Genomic DNA, 18,966 nt, shown 5'->3' on the forward strand with positions numbered 1-18,966 from the left:
AAGCATAGTCGTGGCAGGAAGCCTGACAACCTTTAAAATGTATTTGGATGAATACTTCAAATATCATAACATTCAAGGCTAAGCACCGACTGCTGGAAAGTGGAACTGGTGTAGATAGATCAGTGCAGACTTGATGGGCTGAAGGGCCTGAAGGGCCTCTTCTGTGCTGCATGACTCTATGATTCTGGCTGTCTATAGAGTAAATATCAATTTAACCAATGGTAACATGGTGCAGGTGGATGGCATATGCTTGTACTAATATGTTTCAGAAAAAAAGAGTAGGGCTTAGTTTTCTGAAGCAAGGTTGCTTGTAGCCAGTGTTGCAATGCAGAGATGGTCTGACTAAGATTGCCTCTGGCCTCAACTGTTGTGCCTTAGCTCATTTTATACAACTTGGTATTGCAGTATCCTCAATTACATTTATCAGATGGACAAGGTATGGCTGATTCATTAGTCACAATAAACTACACGGCATTGTGTAGCTACAGTACTGCCATATGTCTGACCTGATGTACTTGAAATGTGAATGGGATCAAGCATTATAATGTTGCAGATTGACTGTATGACTTGCTGAAATATTAGTATGCATAGGTTGCAATGAAAACTGCTTGAACATATGAACAAGAGTAGGCTATTTATCCCCTCAAGACTATTTTGATATTCCCTTAGCTAATCAGTACCATAATTCCATTTAATTCTGTTCTGCTTCCTAGATGTGAAGTCTTAGTCTAATTGAATAGAAAAGAACACGAAATATGTTAATATATAATGCATCATCTTCCTGCACTGTATTATCAATGATTTATTTTACTTTGGAAGTTCCTCAATTTTAGTTGTCTTTTCTCAAGTCTATTTACGGATCTGTTAGGCACCGTTTATTGTGGCTTACATTCATTGCAAGGCAAGGTGCACTGTCATCTTCAGGAGTGTATGGAACGGATGAAGCCCCACACACTCAGCTTGTAAAGCAGAATGGCTGTTTAGTCAGCAGTTGAATTTAAGCTTGTGAGTAAAAACAGTGTGTGCTGGTTATCCAAACCATTTTTATAGGGCAGACCACATTGTGAGCAGAGAATACACATAATAAGTTGAAATGAGATAATTAATGTTTTAATGGGAAAGGAGTGTTTGGGCCCATGGACACCAAAGACAGAGGAGGCAAAGGACTGTGTGTTGCATCCTCCTTGTTCATTTGAATTGGTGGCCAGGGAAGGGAAGGTGCTGACTGCAGAGTGAATGTCGGTGCTCACAGTGCAAAATGGTTATTAGAAAGGGTGGTTGGGTTTGATGGTGGCTCTCATCTGAAGATGGGAGAAATGACGAGTTAAACTTCACTAAATACGGGGGATCGTGGGAAGTTGAGGACTCAAAGAGCCGTATTTAAGATTAAAAAAAGGGTAAGCCATTTAGGACTGAAATGGGAGAAAATTCTTCACCCAGAGTGGTGATCCTGTGGAAGTCTTTGCCAGAGAAAGTGTATGAGGCCAAAATATTGAAAGTTTTCAAGAAGAGCTAAAGGAATCAAAGGGTGTGGGGAGAAAGCTGGACCGGTTATTATGTAAGATGGTCAGCCACGATCATCTTGAATGACGGAGTAGACTTGAAGTGCCAAATGACATACTCATGCTCCTATTTTCTATGATTCTGTTTTCTGTGTTCCTATTAGAATTAGTTGACGACATTGAATCTGATATAGCTTACTGTCTACTCCAGTTGCACAAGTGGTTGTGGAAACATTGGGAATAGAGGTTTTGTCTTTGTATCAAGTCTTGTGTATTTGTGCTTGTGTATTTGGATCTTACTTGAGGCATTATTAAAGTGGACGTTTGTTGCTCCATGAGGCCAAAGTTCAATCTACTTTGCAGTGATTTAGTTCCTTCTTTCTGAAGGTTATGCTTTCTGACATTTCTTTGGATTATTGTGTATTCTGTTTCTTTCACATCATCCTATGAACTTATTAATAGAACTGATTTCTACAAGTCAATGATTTGTGTCTGCAGGTAACATGGATTGAAGATGGGGCTGCAGCACTAACTCTCCAATCTGTGCTCCTCATGAACATGGCTTCCTGCTAGGAATGTGGAGTCAGAGAATCACTCTCGTATTTTTTGTTTTTTTGAGAAACCGTTGCTGAATTACGCGGTTGCAACAAATACTTGGCCTCACTGAAGTGTAGTGGATTACTTTTGCTTATTTCTTTCCTTCTTTTGTGCACAAACCGATCCCCTCCGAGCCCCTCATCTTTTATTGTCTTTGTTGCTTCTAGGTATTGGTGTTTCATGTGTACCATGTATCCTTTATCTGTAAAGGAAAAATTGGAGGAAGAGTAGTCCATTCAGCCTGTCCACCCTGCTCAGTCTTTTTAGATCATGATGTTCATCTATATCAATGCCATATTCCCACACTATCCCATTATTCCTTACTGTAAATAGTCAACTAGAGATGTCAGTCTCTGTCCACAAATTTATTTAATGACTGAACTTCAACAGCTTGAACAGAGATGGAGAATTCCAAAGATTCACTGCCCTCTGAATGAAGATGTTCCTCCTCATTTCAGTCCTAACAGCATGCCTTTTCAATATTTTCTGTTCAACCTGTTGAAAAATGTTATTACATACCTCTGGAGAAGGTGGGACTTGAACCCGGTCCTCCTGGTCCAGAGGTAAGGACATTACCAATGCTGTACAAAAGCCCTCTATGGTTGGCCTTTTATTCTGACACTGTGTCCCCGGTACGAGACCATACAGCCATAGGAAATATCCTTTCTGCATGTAATCTGTCCATCTTTTAAGAGTTTTGTAACTCTCTACAGAATTATCCCTCATTATTCTGAATTCCAGAGATTATAGGCCAGTTTCCTTCATCTGTCCTCATAGATAGTGCCTCCATATCTAGCATCAGCCTAATGAATCTTCTGCGGACGCCTCCAATGACAATATTTCTTTCCTTGGACATGGGCCCCAAAACAGTTCACAGTATTCCAACTGTGGTCTAACTAGTGCCTTGTTTTGGCATAACTTCCCTATTTTTATGCTCCATTTCCTCTGAAATAAAGGCCAACATTCCATTTGACTTCCCTGTTAGCTGCTGAACTTGGATGCCTTTTTTGTGATTCCTGCATGGAGACTTTCAAATCCCTATGTTCAGTAATTTTTGGCAGTTTTTCTCCATTAAAATAACATTCTATCCAAAGTGCTGAAAGTGTGGTCATCCGTGTCAAAGGCTGCAGAAAGATTGTGGAGGAACGGATAGTTTACATTAATTAGATCCATTTTAGTGCTGTGGTGGATTGAAGCTTGATCTGAGAAATTCAAATGTGGAGACCTCTAGTGTTTGTATATAGAGACTGCCATCCTCGTACAGCTCAAATTGTTTTAAATTACTTCATTTTTATAGTGAAAGGCTGGCGAGGCATTGCTACAGGAAATGATTACATACTTATGACAACAGCACAAAGTGATAAATATCACTAGTGTCTCTACAACACAATATAATTATATTACAGGTGGACTTGCAGGTGGGAGATTCAAAATGAATGGAACATCAAATCTGAACGATTTATTCAATTCATGAAGACCTGGCTTTGTGTTCCTTGATTGTCATGGGAATTTTGGCTGCAAGACAATTTTGGCTGCAAGACAATTTCCCTTATATGTTGCTCACACCATTATTAGCCTGGGAGTCCTCTCAGCCTGGCATGGAGATCTTCTAGCGGTCCAGTGTGGCAGTCTCTCAGCTCGGTGTAGAGGTCTTCCAGCGGTACGTGGTGTTCTCTAAGTCTGGCATGGCCTCAGCGTGGACTACCAGTCTCAAGGTGATAACAGAGCAATCTCCTAACCTCGTGAATCCTGAGGTGAAACCCAGCGTGGTCTGAAGTTAAGGCCTGGTTTGGACTGGAGGCTAGGTGCCAGTGTGGACTGGGTTGAAAGACCATTCCTAAAATCTGCAATGCTGAACTTTTTAGTTCCCTATTTTCCTAAGAACTGTAAATGAAGAAGCTGTATGTAGGAATCTTTGTACCTAAGATGGCACCGTAAGAGGTGACTTGTACCCTTTTCACCGTACTTATTTGAGTACGTGACAATAAAACTGATTAAATTCAATTCCATTCAATTCAGATATGAAATTGAACAGGCAGGAAAAGATCAGCTAGTCATAGAGTCATACAGCATGGAAACAGACTTGTCCACACTGACCAGATATCCTAAACTGATCTAGTCCATTTGCCAGCATTTGGCCCATCTCCCTCTAAACCTGTCCTATTCATATACCCATCCAGATGTCTTTTAAAATGTTGTAATTGTACCTGCCTCCACCACCTCCTCTGGCAGCTTATTCTATACACATAAATCATTCCCCTTTCACCTTAAACCTATGCCCTCTAGTTTTGGACTCCCTTATCCTGGGAAAAAGGCCTCGGCTGTTCACCCTATCCATGCCCCTCATGACTTTATAAATCTGTGTAAGGTTACCCCTCAGCCTTCAACGCTCCAGGGAAAAAGCTCCAGCCTATTCAGCCTTTACCTATAGGTCAAATCCAATAATGCTGGCAACATCATTGTAAATCTTTTAAGTTTAACAACAGTTTTTTTTATAGCAGGAAGCCATCAAGCTTCGTCATGATTATAGATTTTCAACTAACCCTACTCCCCTATCTGAACCAAAGCCATTTAAAGGTTCTACAGATGACCACAGATGTTGACTTTATTTTTAGATGCTACAAATTGGACTGCTTTGAAAATTAAATAGTGAAATACAGGTGCGACAAAAACTTGGAATACATTTGACTGTTTTTAATGTGTCAATGTCTAGTTTGAGTCTTAGCAGGTAATACTTTTGATTTGAAGTGTTAGGGTCCAAGAAGAAAGCTGTTTTGAATTTGATCAATGTAGTCAAGCTGTGTTTCATATGAATTGATGGATGGGAAAAACCAAAGGCCCATCTCATTCACCTTCCATTATCTTGTTTTACACCTGATATAATGGCATTTGAATTGTTGACTGGCGATAATGATCAATCACTAAAAATTAATTGATTTTACAGTTGTCACATGTACCGAGATACAGTGAAAAGTGTTTTGCATGCTATAAAGGCAGATTGTACCATACAAACTGCATCATGGTAGCAGAACAGAGTACACAATACAATGTTACAGCTGCAGAGAACGTGCAGAGCGAGAGAGAGAGATCAGAATTTGAGAGGTCCGTTCAAAAGTCTGATAAAGGTGGGGAAGAAGCTGTTCTTGAATCTATTTGTATGTATATTCAAACTTTTATATCTTCTGCCTGACAGAAGAGCGTGGAACAGAGTATAACAGGGCTGGGAGAGGTCTTTGATTATCTTGGTTGCTTTCTTGAGGAAGTGGGAAGTATAGATGGAGTCAATGGATAGAAGGCTGGTTTGCATGATGGACTGGGCTGTGTTCATGACTCTCTGTAGTTTCTTGCAGTCTTGGGAAGAGAAGTTGCCATAGATAATCGACAATTAGTCTAATTTCTATTTCGAACACAGAATTTGGGTATTACTGGTAAGGCTAGAATTTATTCACCATCCCTAACTACTCTTGAGAAGCTGTATTCTGGACAGTTTCAGAAGATGGCTCAGAGTTAACTTGATTGCTGTGGGTCTGGTGTCACATTTTGGTTAGACCTAGGAAGGGTTTCCCTTTGCTAAAGGAAGAGATTTCACCCTTGCTTGTTCTAAGACCCCTCACCAGTGTTATAAAAATTCCAAAGCCCTGTGACATGACACTATTTACTATGGAATGTTCAGTTACACAACTGCACACATTTATTATTTCTGTTTTACTTTCAAATGTGAAACGTGTTGTTGTTGCTATGCAGTAGTTCTGTTAAGATTTGGAGCAATGTTCAACAAGCACCAATGAATATTGTGTTCATTGGGCTCAGTTATGCTTAAGTTAGATTGTTGCAAATCATGGTGGTTTGTCACTCTGAGGTTATTAGATGATCCATGTGTGATTGGTAGTCTGTCACTTAGGCTATGACAGGACTGATGCCGTGCCTGCTGTCAATTGTTCATTCTGAACTCAGCTGCTGAGACTGAATACAACTGCTTCTCAAAATAGTACATAACCAATGACCATAACCCACATGTTCTGGTTTCTCACATTCTGTGTGGAGGGACTAAAGTGTTAAGGTTGGAAGATAAAACTCTGTACCCTGGCTACTTTGACTTTTGACCATCAATAATGAAATAATTTGAAAGACTCTGGGTCTTGGAAAAAGAGTCAGTTACTGGAGGACACCTGGGAGCTGCTGACCCCTGGTTGAGGATCCCTGCCCTAGTGCTATTGCTAAACCAGAAGGGTTATCTTAATGACAAACTAGCAGTTTTGTGATCCCCATTAATTATGCTAACTTCTTATTCCACATTTGGCTAATTACATTAGAATTTCTCAGTTACCAAGATTGATTAATCTGGGTCAATATGACAGGCGTCTGGATTACTAATCCAGTAACAGTGCCACTTTGGCACTATACCCCTAATTGTGACAAGAAAATCTCTGAATAGGAAGTGCAGAGCCATAGGTCTAAAGTATTCCACAAAAGTATGCCACATTCACTGCATGTTCTATTTCAAATCAGTCACATGCTGCATTTTACAATCTACCACCTCTTACGGTTGTTCCAAAGTCTAAACACTTGCTCCTTGTTTCCACTGGTTAGTTTTGAACTTAGCCCTTCAAATGGAGGTCAAGCCCTTTGCTTCTATAGTCCTGAACAAGGTGAAATAATTTGCCATAGCTATAATTTAGAGTCCTTATACAATCCTAAGAACAGAAAGAGAGTAATTTTATGACTTAAGCAGTTACTGGCAAGCCTATTGTAATAAATATTATAAAGTTTTGTGTTTTTCTCCCTGCCCCTCACTCCTGTGTTTTCCAGGTTTCTGAGCACACCATGAGCTACGTGTTGCAGGTGACCAATGTGGCCAAAAGGGATTCTCAATGTTTTATCCAGTTTGACTGATAACCTGAGATATCATGGATAGCCCACCCAAACTGACAGGGGAAACATTGATTGTACATCACATTCCCCTTGTTCATTGCCAGGTCCCAGACAGAAAGAGGTGCAGCATGGGCAAAAGACCAAACCCATTTTACCATACCGATCTGGGAATCACAAGAACTACATCACTGCCAGAAAGGGACCTGCTTCAAAAGGAAACATTACTATACAGCAGCTTAATTCAGGCTTCTTGTTTACCTCCTGGGGTACCACATGAAACTGAAGGTAGACTACCAGACTCAAAAGAAACCAACACAAGCGATCAGCACAATTCATTAATTTTCAATGAGAATAATGATCAGGAAATCTCCTATAACAGTTCCTTTCATCCACAGAATAGCAACATTAACAATTCACCATTTGTTCTTCATGAACAGCCATTTCACCTACATGGTGCTGAAAAAAGCACAAAACAGTGGAGCTCCAATATTAGACAAGGGATTATTGAAGGTCAAGAGGAACAAACCCATAAATGTGATTGCAAGAAGTCAAATCGAATCATCACATCAAAACAAGCATCAGCTGATCTAATAGAACTACCGATGTGCAACTGTGCTCATGATAGCACATCCACCTTATTCTTTGATTGCAACCAAGGGTTGGAAAACACCCAAGATGGATTGTTCGGGAAACAAGATTTACTAGACAGCAGAAAGTGCAGTTGCTCTAGCTCAGATATCCAGCAAAGCAGAAGTTGTGTTTTTTCAGATCAGTCTGAGGTAGATAATCAGCATATGACTTACAACAGTGACTCCTCATGTAACAGTTCAGATGGTGTGCTGGTCAATTTTACTGCAATTTACAATAAAATGAAAACCCAGTCAAAGTCCAACCTAAGTTCAGGTAACATGTCGCATGATTCTTCATATTGCAGTCACTCAGAGATGGGTGCATTCTACCTGGACCTACAATCATCACCTAGTGAGCCAAAGAATTCATGTGATATTCACAGTGGTGATAGTGCCATGCAAACCTGTCTGTGCCATCAGCAGTGTTCACCAGCTGTTGATGACAACTGTAATTCTTACCACCTACCATGTGAAAACATGCCCTGTTCTTCCGAAAATTCAGATTATACTGCATGTTTTCAAAGTCAAGCAAGATTAGTTGTTGCCACACAAAATTATTACAAATTAGTAACTTGTGACCTATCTTCTCAGTCAACACCAAGCCCTGCAGGGTCTTCAATAACAAGCTGCTCAGAAGATCACGCAAAGAGTACAAGTCCAAGTCAACCTACAGAGTATTATCTCTTCCGGCAACCAGAAGATAAGATTGACATTGATCAATGTTTTCAAGAGGAACCAGCACTGGAGGCCACTGAAGATCTCATTGAAGGTCAAGTATATGTGAATGTTGCTTCAAATACTTCTGGCAGGCAAAGATCAAGGAGCTATGATCGTAATTTAGATAAGGGCCCATCCCCTAGGTTGGGCTCATTGGAACGCATGTATAGCTGTCCAGGCAAGCTAAGTGACAGTCATACAGGAACATCGCAGAGATCACCACCACGACGTGTAACCTCATTTGCTGAAATTGCTCGAACTAGAAAACGAAGTGGGAATTCGCCGCCACTCAAAACCAGTGGAGATTCTTCAATAGAGTTCTCCCCAATATTGGAAAATCAGAAAGAAAATAATGTTTTTGTTTCCTTAGATGAAGAGTGCTGCCATAATCTGCCTGGCGGGTCCTCTCCAAAAATGGACTTAACAACATCCTGCGCTGCACCCTTCATTCATCGCTTTAGTAACAAAAACAGTAATGCAAGTCTGCATGATAGAGCTCACCTTGAAGGGTATGGACCTTGTTACAATGGGGAAGATGGCAGCAAACTAGAACCAGTTAATCCACTCCATCAACAAGTTGAGAAGAATGCATCTTTTGACAGCAGTACTAAAATGGAAGGTAAGACAATGCCAAACTCTTAGAATAGTCTAATGTAACCATTGCATCATATTTTTTTTAATCATAGGCACTTTGTTGTAATACCAACTTTCTGGATTTGTTTATTTTTTTATATTAATTTTTTAAACTCACAAGTTGTGGATTTTGAGTGCTCTTCCATTTGGCATCAGAGTCAGCTCCAGGTACTTGCATGTAAGGTGAAACTGAATAAAACTTCCGCTATTCCAACATGTGAATATGACTAAATTTCAGTATCAGAATGGTGTTTCCATACTTAGCCATTTTTTTGTTTACCTGCACTAACCTCTTTTGTGACCTATTTTGTAGGAAGCCTTATGCCTTTATTCAAGAACTAAATTGAGATTATCCAATCGTTATCCATGTACAGTCCATGGCAGTATTTTCTAGACATGAAATTTGATGTTGTATTACTATGAGTAGTAGTGGTTGTAAAAGTAGTGTTAATGTTCTGAGAAAGTTGATCTCATCTGTTCGTGCAAATCTTCCATCAGTAATCATGCCATGAACATGAAACTAATGGCTCTTTATGCACTTTGCTAATAAGAAACAAGCAGTCTAATGCTAATGTAACTCATAATCCAGAAAAAAATGCATTCAAACCCTGTCAGTTATGGAATTTTGAAATTCATTAAAGAGAAAAAACTGGAAATAGAGTGCCTATATTAATATGTCATTAAAAGAAAAACTGATTCACTCAGTCCTTTTAGGGAAAGAAACCTTTAAATATTATCCAATCTAACTGATGTTTGACTCCAGGCTTGCTTTATTTTTTTATTCATTCATGGCATGTGGACGTCGCTGCTGGTCCAGCATTTATTGTCCGTTTCTAGTTGCCCTTGAGACGTGGTGGTATGCTGCCATCTTGAATTACTGCAGTCCTTTTTTTAAATATACTCATGAGACATGGGCGTTGCTGGCTAGCTGGCATTTATCACCCATCCCTAGTTGCCTTGAGTAGATGGTGGTGAGCTTCCTTCCTTAGTGTATGTAGATCCATTAAATTGTTCGGGAGGGAATTCCAGGATTTTGATGCAGCAACACTGAATAGCAATGCATTTCCAAGTCAGGATGGTGAGTGGCTTGCAGTGTTGTTGGTGTTCCCATGTGTGCTGCCCTTTTCCTCCTAGTGGTTGTAGGTTTAGAAGGTGCTGACTAAGGAGCCTTGGAGAATTTATGCAGTGCATTTTATAGGTGCTACTGTGCATCAGTGGTGCAAGAAGTGAACATTTGTAAATGTGCCAATCAAATGGACTGTAATGCTGGGGACCTCTGAAAGAGGCTGAGATGGATCATCCACATGACACTCTTGGTTGAAGATTATTGTGAAAGTTTAAGTGTTACCTTTTTCATTGATGTGCTGGGCTTCCCTATTTTTGTCAGTGGGGATGTTTGTGGAGTTTCCTCCTCCAGTGAGTTGTTTAATTGTCCATCACCATTCATGACATGATGTGAAAGGAGTGCAAAACTTGGACCTAATCCATTGGTTGAGGAATCCCTTAGCTCGATCACTTCCTACATAGGTTGTTTGGCATGCATGTAGGCCAGCTTTGTAGGTTCACATATCATTTTTGCTAATGCTTGGCATGCCCTCCTGCATTCTTCATTGAACTAACGTTCATTTCCTGGCTTAATGGTCATGGTAGAGTTGATGATATACCAGCCCATGAGACTACATGTTGTGTTTGGAGTATGTATCAGTTGCTGCTGATGGCCCACAACACCTCATGGTTGTCCAGTCTTGAGTTGTTGGATCTATTTGAAGAATGGTGACTGATCGTAAGAAATAGGAACAACAGTAGGCCATTTGGCCCCGTGAGCCTGCTCTGCCATACAGTAGGATCATGGCTAATCTGATGTTCCTTAAGTACGCTTTCCTGCCTTTTCTCCATAACACTTGATTCCTTTCCTGATCAAACATCTATCTTAACCTTAAATATACACAAGGACTCTGCCCCATAGCATTCCGTGACAAAGACTTCCAAAACACTCAACCTGCTGAAAGAAGAAATTCCTCCTTATCTCAGACTTAATTTGGTGCCCTTTATTCCTGAGACTGTGCCCTTTGGTCCTAGATTCTCCCAGAGGGGAAACATCCTCTCAGTACTTACCCTGTCAAGCTCCTTAAGAATCCTACATATTTCAGTTCCAAAGAGTAGAGTCCCATACCAGGGATCATCCTAGTGAACTTTTTTGGAACTGCCTCCAATGAAACAACAACTTTCCTGAAATAAAGGGACCACAATTGCTCTCAGTTCTTCAGCTGTGGTTTCACCACTACCTTGTACAGTTGCAGTTAGATTTCTCTACTCTTACAGTCCAACACCTTGAAATAAGGGCCAACGGAAGGTATTCTCAAAGTGAAAGCAGGACTTTGTCTCCATAAGGACTGTGTGGTGGTCACTCTTACATATACTGCTATGGACAGGTGCATCTGCCACAGGCAGATTGTTGAGGATGAGATCAAGTATGATTTTCCTTCTTGTCGCTTCTCTCACCACTTGTCACAGACTCACTCTAGCAGCCATGTCCTTTAGATCGTAACCAGTAGTGGTGCTGCTGAAGTCCAGAATCCAGATCCGGAGTCCATTCTGCACCCTTGCCACCTTCAGTACTTCCTGTTCAATATAGATGAGTACTGACTCATCATCTGAAGGGAAGTAGTTCATGGCAATCACCCATTTCCTTGCCCATGCTTGACTTGGTGCCATGCGACTTCATGCAGTCAAGTATCAATGTTGACGATTCCGAGGGAAAGTTCCTCCCAATGTATCACTACTTCTGCTGGGTTTATCTTACTGGTGGATCAGATGTATACAGAGATGGTGATGATGTTTTCTGGGACATTGTATGTAAGGTATGATTCCATGAGTATGACAGTGTCAGGCTGTTGCTTGACTGATCTGTGAGACAGCTCTCCCAACGTTGGCATTAGCCCCCAGATGTTAGTATGAAAGACTGTGCAGGGTTTACAGGGTTGTTTTTGCTGTTGTCGTTTCTGGTACTGTAGTTGATGCCAGATGGTCTTATTTCTTTTATTTCTTTTTTTCTTTTCGAGCAGTTGATACAACTAAGTGTGTAAAGAAAGCGTGATAGAGGGAATTCAGCCCTGTTAAATTTCAAAGAAGTAAGGTGACGCTGGATGGCCTGTGCTTCAATACTGATACTAAGCACTAAATGCCTAGTGGGAAGAAACAGAGAGTGTTGGTAGGACGCTAATGTGCAGTGGTGTACCACAGACATCCGTACTAGGTCCCCTATATATATAACAACATGCAGGAGAATGTGGGTGGACTAATGAGAAAGTTTGTGGATGATACAAATATTGGCTGGGTGGTTAACACGGAAGAAGAAGGTCTTGGGTTACAGGAGGATATAGTCTCGTTGGTCAGTAGGAAGATCAATAGAAGATGGAATTCAACCCTGAAAAGTGAGGTGATGCACTTTTTGGAAAAAGTAACAAGACAAGGGAGTACTCAATGAATGGCAGGACATTAGGAAGGTTAAAGGAACAGAGGGATCTTGGGATGGTTAAGAAGGCATATAGGACACTTGTCTTTATCAATTATGGCATAGATTATAAAAGCAGGGAGGTTATGTTAGAGCTGTAAAGAACTTTGATTAGGCTTCAGCTGGAGTACTATATACAGTTCTGGTATCACACTTTCAAAAGGATGTGATTACACTGGAGGGAGTGCAGAGGAGATTCACCAGGATTGAGCACCTTAGCTATGAAGAGAGGCTGGATAGTCTTGTGTTGTGTTCTGTAAAGCAGAGAAGGCTGAGGAGGGACATGGACAGGGTAGATAGGAAGCTGCTGTTTCCCTTAGTTGAAGGGTCAATAACAAAGTCAGTTTAAGGTTTTGGCAAAGATTTGTAGCTCGGGTTATAGGTGAGGTTGTTGACTTGCTTGCCAAGCTGGCTTGTTTTCATTCAGATGTTTCATCACCATGCTAGGTAACATCATCAGTGAGGCCTCCGATGAAGCAATGTTGTTCTACTCCACTTGGAATTAAACTGTCCGGTCCGTTGTGGTGAGTAGTGTCATTTCCAGTTTTGTTCTGTATGGGTTTGTAAATGGGGTCCAATTCTATATGTTTGTGGATTGCATTATTTTCTTTATTCTTAACGGGATGAGGGCATCGCTGACCAGGCAGCATTTATTGCCCATCCCTAATTGCCCAGAGGGCAGTTCAGAGTCAACCACATTGCTGTGGGTCTGGAGTCACATGTAGGCCAGACCAGGTAAGGATGGAAGCTTCCTTCCCTAAAGGACATTAGTAAACCAGATGGGCTTTTCTAACAATCAACAATGGATTCATGGTCATCATTAGATTCTTAATTCCAGATATTTTATTGCATTCAAGTTTCGCCACCTGCCATGGTGGGATTTGAACCTCGGTCCCCAGAACATCACTTGGGTGTCTGGAATAACAGTCCAGTGATAATACCACTAAGCCATTGCCTCCCCCAGTGGGTTGAGAACCATATGTCTAGGAATTCCCATGCGTGTCTGTGTTTGGCTTGGGCTACTATGGTTCTGTTTTCCCAGTTAAACTGATGGCCTTCATTGTTTGAATGTATTAATATTAAGGAAAGTTTGTTGTGTCGTTTTGCTGCTAGCTGATGTTCATGTATTCTAATCGGTAGTTTCCAATCTGTCTGTCCGATGTAATGCTTGTGGCATTCATTGCATGGTATTTTGTAAACTTTGTAGGTTCTGCATGTTGTGGGAATGGGGTCTTTAATCCTTGTGAGTGTTTGTCGTAGAGTGGCTGTGGGCTTGTGTGCTACCGTGATTCCTAGTGGTCGTAGGAGTCTCGTTGTCAGTTTTGATAGGTTCTTGATGTAGGGCAGTGTGGCCAGTATGTTAGGGTGTACTGTGTCCTTTTGTTGTTGTCTATTTAGTATGCATCTGCGGATGAAGTCCAGTTGATGTCAGAGTTGAACATATGACCAACTCTGGAGTTCCAAACCTCAGTATACAGGAAAGCAACCCATACTGATCAAATGTCAACTTCCACAGCAACCAGCCCAATGTCCACAAACAAAGCTGTATTAGGACACTATTTAAACATGCTACCACTCACTGCAACACGCCAGAACTACGCAGGAAAGAGGAAGAGCACCTATACAAAATCTTTGCTATGAACGGATATCCATGCAACTTCATCCGCAGGTGCCTACTAAACAGACAACAATAAGATGACACAGTACGCCCTAACACACTGGCCACACTGCCCTACATCAAGAACATATTGGAACTGACAATGGGACTTCTACAACCATTAGGAATCATGGTAGCACATAAGCCCACAGCCACTCTGCAACAAACACTCACAAGGATTAAAGACCCCATACCCATGACTAGCAGAACCAACATAGTTTACAAAATACCTTGCAATGACTGCCACAAGCATTACATTGGACAGACAGGAAGGAAACTAGCCATCAGAATACACAAACATCAGCTAACAGCAAAACGACATGATGAACTTGGACAGTGAAGGCTATCAGTTTAACTGGGACAATGTAACCATAGTAGGGGTTCTTAACCCATAATGCAATCCACAAACATATAGAATTGGACCCCATATACAATCCCATTCAGAACAGAATTGGAAATAGCACAACTCACCATAACGGACTGGACAGTATGAATTTCAAGTGGAGTAGAAGAACATCGCTTCATCGGAGGCCTCACTGATGATGTTACCTAGCGTGGTGACAAAACATCTGAACAAAAACAAGCCAACTCGGCGAGCAAGTCAGCAACCTTTTAGGGTGAAAGGCAGGAGATTTAGAAGGGATTAAAGAAAAATCTTGTCACCTAGAGGGTATTTGGAATCTGGAATGCAGTGCCTGGGTGGGTAGTAGAAGTAGAAAACCTCACAACTTTTAGAAAGTACATGGATAAACACTTGAATGGAATAATGTACAAAACTATGGGATAAGTGCTGGAACATTGGATTACTGTAGGTAGGTTGTGTATAGACTCAGGCTGAAGCACCTCTTCTATGCTGTATGAATCTATGATTCTGAGTGACTAGCAATTAAAACCAGTGATTTTCCTTTTCATTCGTGAATTGGATAACTAGGCCAGCATTTATGCCCATTCCTAATTGCCCAATGGATTGTTAAGAATTAACCACATTGCAAGCCAGACCAGGCAAGCACGGTAGTTCCCTTTCCCAAAGAACATTCGTGAACCAAATGGGATTTTAAGACGGTCAGTAATAGTGAGATTTTAACTTGAGTCCCCAGAACATTAGTTAGGTCTCTGGATTATTAGTCCAATGAAAATACCAAGATGCTTTTACCTCCCCTTAAATTGACATGTTGGATTCTTAACTGTCTCCTGAATGCTAGTTCAAACTACAGCTCAAGAATGCTTTTGCCAGCAACACCAACATCCAAGAATGAATGAATAAATTTAACTTAAAAATGTGTTCAATAGAATCTATAGTGACTTAAACGTAGCAAACATCTCAAGATGCTTTGCAATGCGATGGGTGGTACGAGAAAATTATTAAAGAAATGAATGACATACCATGGTTGTTGGAGTGCAGCCCAAGTACTGAAAGTTTTGTTGAAAATATACAATCTTGTGAAGATTTTTAAAGATAAGACTGAAGATTTTGAAAGTAGGCTTTTCAAAGGAGAATTTAACTAAGCAAATTCAGAAAGTACTGCTAATGTAGTTGACAGCCCCATTCCCAATGTGAGATTAACGATGCCAAAGGCAAAAGAAAGGGATAGAAAATTGGTTTAGATATGAAAGATAGGGTAGATGAGATGGTGGAGGGATTTGAAAATTAAGTACTTTATATTGAAGAGAATGTGACCCATTTCAAATCAGTGAGGGGTAACTGAGTGGAAAACTTAACTTTAGCCAACTGAATCCTGTCCACAGTAAATCCTGGACATGTCAAAAATTATGCTGGATGAAGGGTATAAAGCCAACAAAGAGTTTAGAGGAAATTGAAACCAGAAATGATAAAAACATGAATAAATGTGGCTGCTGCAGTGAGGCTGAAGCAGGGCTGGAGAATGGTAATATTTCTCGTGTGGAAATACCTGGTCTTGTTGAGGATCTGCTGTGCGTTTAATAGGATGTGAAAATTTACATTGGCAGGTCTGAACAAATAGGTAGGAGGATTGTGCCATTAAAAAGGAAATGAATTTTGTGGTAGGAGCAGAAACGTTAGTCTTCCTGAAACTTAGTTGGAGAAAATCAGAATATTCGTACTTTAATTTTGGCAAGCAATCTGATAATGAGGTGATGATGAGGTTGAGGAACAGATTGAAAAATATTGTGAGGTGTCGGAGCCATGTAAGCAGACAACTAGGGGCGGGAAGTCATTGCCAGTGCAGACAATACTATTTGTGACTGTGGCCAAGAGAGTTTTCCTTATCTGAGTATGGGAGAAGCCAGACTGAAGTGCTTTACGAATCTCGTGGAAGAGTTGTTTTGAGAATGTGGAGGAATGGGAGAGAAATTTCAAAAGTCATAGCTGGAATGGGTTAAAGACTAAGGAGCATTAAGTAGTTTACATAACAGCACTATTTGCAATCTGATGTTTCATAACATTGTGAAATTCTTCTAGAGCCTTGATGTCAAACGAAATTCAGGAAAGCTTTATATTTGTTAGTGGTATCATTAAGAGATATTAATTGCAATTGGGATGGATAGAAAATTGGTTAATAGACAGGAAAGAAAGAGTAGGAAGAAATGGGTCTTTTTCTGAATTACAGCAGTAACTAGTGGGGTACTAGGACCCAGCTATTCACAATATGTGTTAATAATTTAGATGAAGGAACAAAATATCTGAAAATTTGTAGATGGCACAACGCTGGATGGAAGGGTGAGTAGTGACGATACATAGGTGTAGCAGAATGATTTAGACAGGCTGAATAAGTACACAAATACATAGCAGGTTCAATGAGACTTGGGTGACCGTATGTACCAGTCGCCGAAATTTAGAGTGCAGGTGCAGCAGGCAGTAAAGAAGGCACATTGTATGTTGGCTTCCATAGCAAGCGGATTCAAGGACCAGAATAAGAATGTCTTGCATTTGTTACAGGGCATTGGTGAGGCCACATCTGAGTATTACGTGCAGTTTTGGTGTCCTTATCTGAAAAATGATGTTTGTGCTATTGAGTAAGTGCAGCGAAGGTTTACCAAATTCCAGATTCCTGGGATGGCAAGACTGGTGTAAGAGGGAAGATAGAGTCAGTTAGGATTGTATTCAGTAGAGTTTAGAAGAATAAGGAGTGGGGATCTCATAGAAACCTATAAAATTCTAACAGGACTAGATAGATTAGATGCAGGAAGGACGTTCCTGAATTGGGGGGTCATAGTTCAAGGATAGGGGGTAAACCTTTTAAGTCTGAAAGCAGAAACAATTTCTTCGCCCAGAGAGTGATGAACCTGTGGAATTCACTGTCACTGAGGCCAAAACATTGTGTTTTCAAAAAGATAGATATCGCTTTTGTGGCTAAAGGGATCAAGGAACTTTGAGGGAGGGCAGGATTAGGGTATTGAGCTCAATGATCAGCCGCAATCATAACGAATGGTGGAACAGGTTCGAAGAGACGAATGGTCTACTCCTGCTCCTGTCTTCTATGTTTCTATGAAAGATAATTTGTCATACATTACGGTGGCTATATTGTGGGAACTTGTCGAACATGAATATTCTTAACAACTAAGCATCTACAGTGTCTGGAGTAGAGAATTCCAAAGGTTCACTACCTACTGGTGAAGATATTTCTTCTCATCTTGTCAGAAACGGGCACCCCTTATGTTGATAATATATCCCCTAGTTCCAGACTCTTCAGCTGGGGAACCAACCTTTTAGTATAAACCCTGTCATGCCCTCTCGAAGTTTCAAATGATATCATTTCCCATTCTTCTGAACTCCTGAGAAGATAGGCATTTTCACTTAACTGTCGCCAGAAAACTGTGCTGTTTTCCCAGGTATCAGTCCAGTGAACCTGCCTTGCAACCCTTCAAGAAAAGTATACCCTTGCTTGTATTCAGTATCAAAACTGTGCACTTTATTCCACACTTGGTTTTCCCCAAAGCCTCATATATTTGCAGTGATATTTCCTTACTCTTGCAGTAAATGATACCTTAACATTTGCCTTCCTAATTCCTTGTTGCCCTGCATATTAACTTTCTGCGCTTCATGCACAAGGTCACCCAAATCTCTGAATATCAACATTTACTTGCTTCTCACTTTTTAAAACTAGCTACTTTGCAAGGAAGAATGGAAAAACAAAATATTTTTAAAAACTGAGAAACAAGTAAATTTTGGTGTTCAGTGAGAGGTATAGTAAATGTATATGTATAGTAAAATTATACATCACTGCCGTAGAATCATGCAGTACAGACGAGGCCCTTCAGCCCATCGAGGCTGCACTGACAAAATAACTGGTCTTTCCAGCATTTACCCCATAGACTTGAATGTTATAACATTTCGAATGCTCATCCAATATTTGTTAAGGGTTGTGAGGTTTTCCACCTCAACTGTGCTCCCAGACAATGCATCTCAGATTCCCATCACCTTCTGGGTGAAAATGGTTTTCCTCAAATCCCCTTTAAACCTTCTGCCTTTCACCTTAAAATTATGCCCCTTTACTATTGACCCTTTGACTAGGGGGAACAGCTGCTTCATATCAACCCTGTTCATGCTACTCACAATCCTATATACATCTATCAGGTCCCCTTTTGGCTTTCTCTTCTCTAAAGAAAACAGCCTGAACTAATCCAGCCTTTCTTCATTGCTGAACTGCTCCATCCTAGACAACATCCTTTGAATCTCCTCTGCACTCCTTCCAGTCCATACACATCCTTCCTATAATGTGATGACTAGAATTGGTTAAGCGACAGCTGGAGTACTGTATGCAAAGTTTTGTACAACTATAATGTAATCTCCCTACTCTTAAAATCTGTGCCACAACTGTTAAATGCAAGTAAAAACCAAAAGAACTGCAGATGCTGTAAATCAGG

The 18,966-nt window shown here is 40.6% G+C and overlaps 1 protein-coding gene across 10 annotated transcripts in view; it reads left to right on the forward strand.

Moving 5' to 3' along the window:
• Nucleotides 1-18,966, forward strand: part of LOC109927380 (AP-4 complex accessory subunit RUSC2-like) — a 141,309-nt gene that overhangs the window by 70,235 nt on the left and 52,108 nt on the right. For all 10 annotated transcript variants that reach the window (XM_048602318.1, XM_048602360.1, XM_048602372.1 and 7 more), the window contains one exon: nt 6,909-8,936. In XM_048602318.1, the coding sequence (XP_048458275.1) occupies nt 7,007-8,936 (1,930 nt within the window). In that variant the 5' untranslated portion in view covers nt 6,909-7,006. The remainder of the gene's footprint in view (nt 1-6,908; nt 8,937-18,966) is intronic.

Source organism: Rhincodon typus, chromosome 1, assembly GCF_021869965.1.
Source record: "Rhincodon typus isolate 14 chromosome 1, sRhiTyp1.1, whole genome shotgun sequence".
Taxonomy (NCBI): domain Eukaryota; kingdom Metazoa; phylum Chordata; class Chondrichthyes; order Orectolobiformes; family Rhincodontidae; genus Rhincodon; species Rhincodon typus.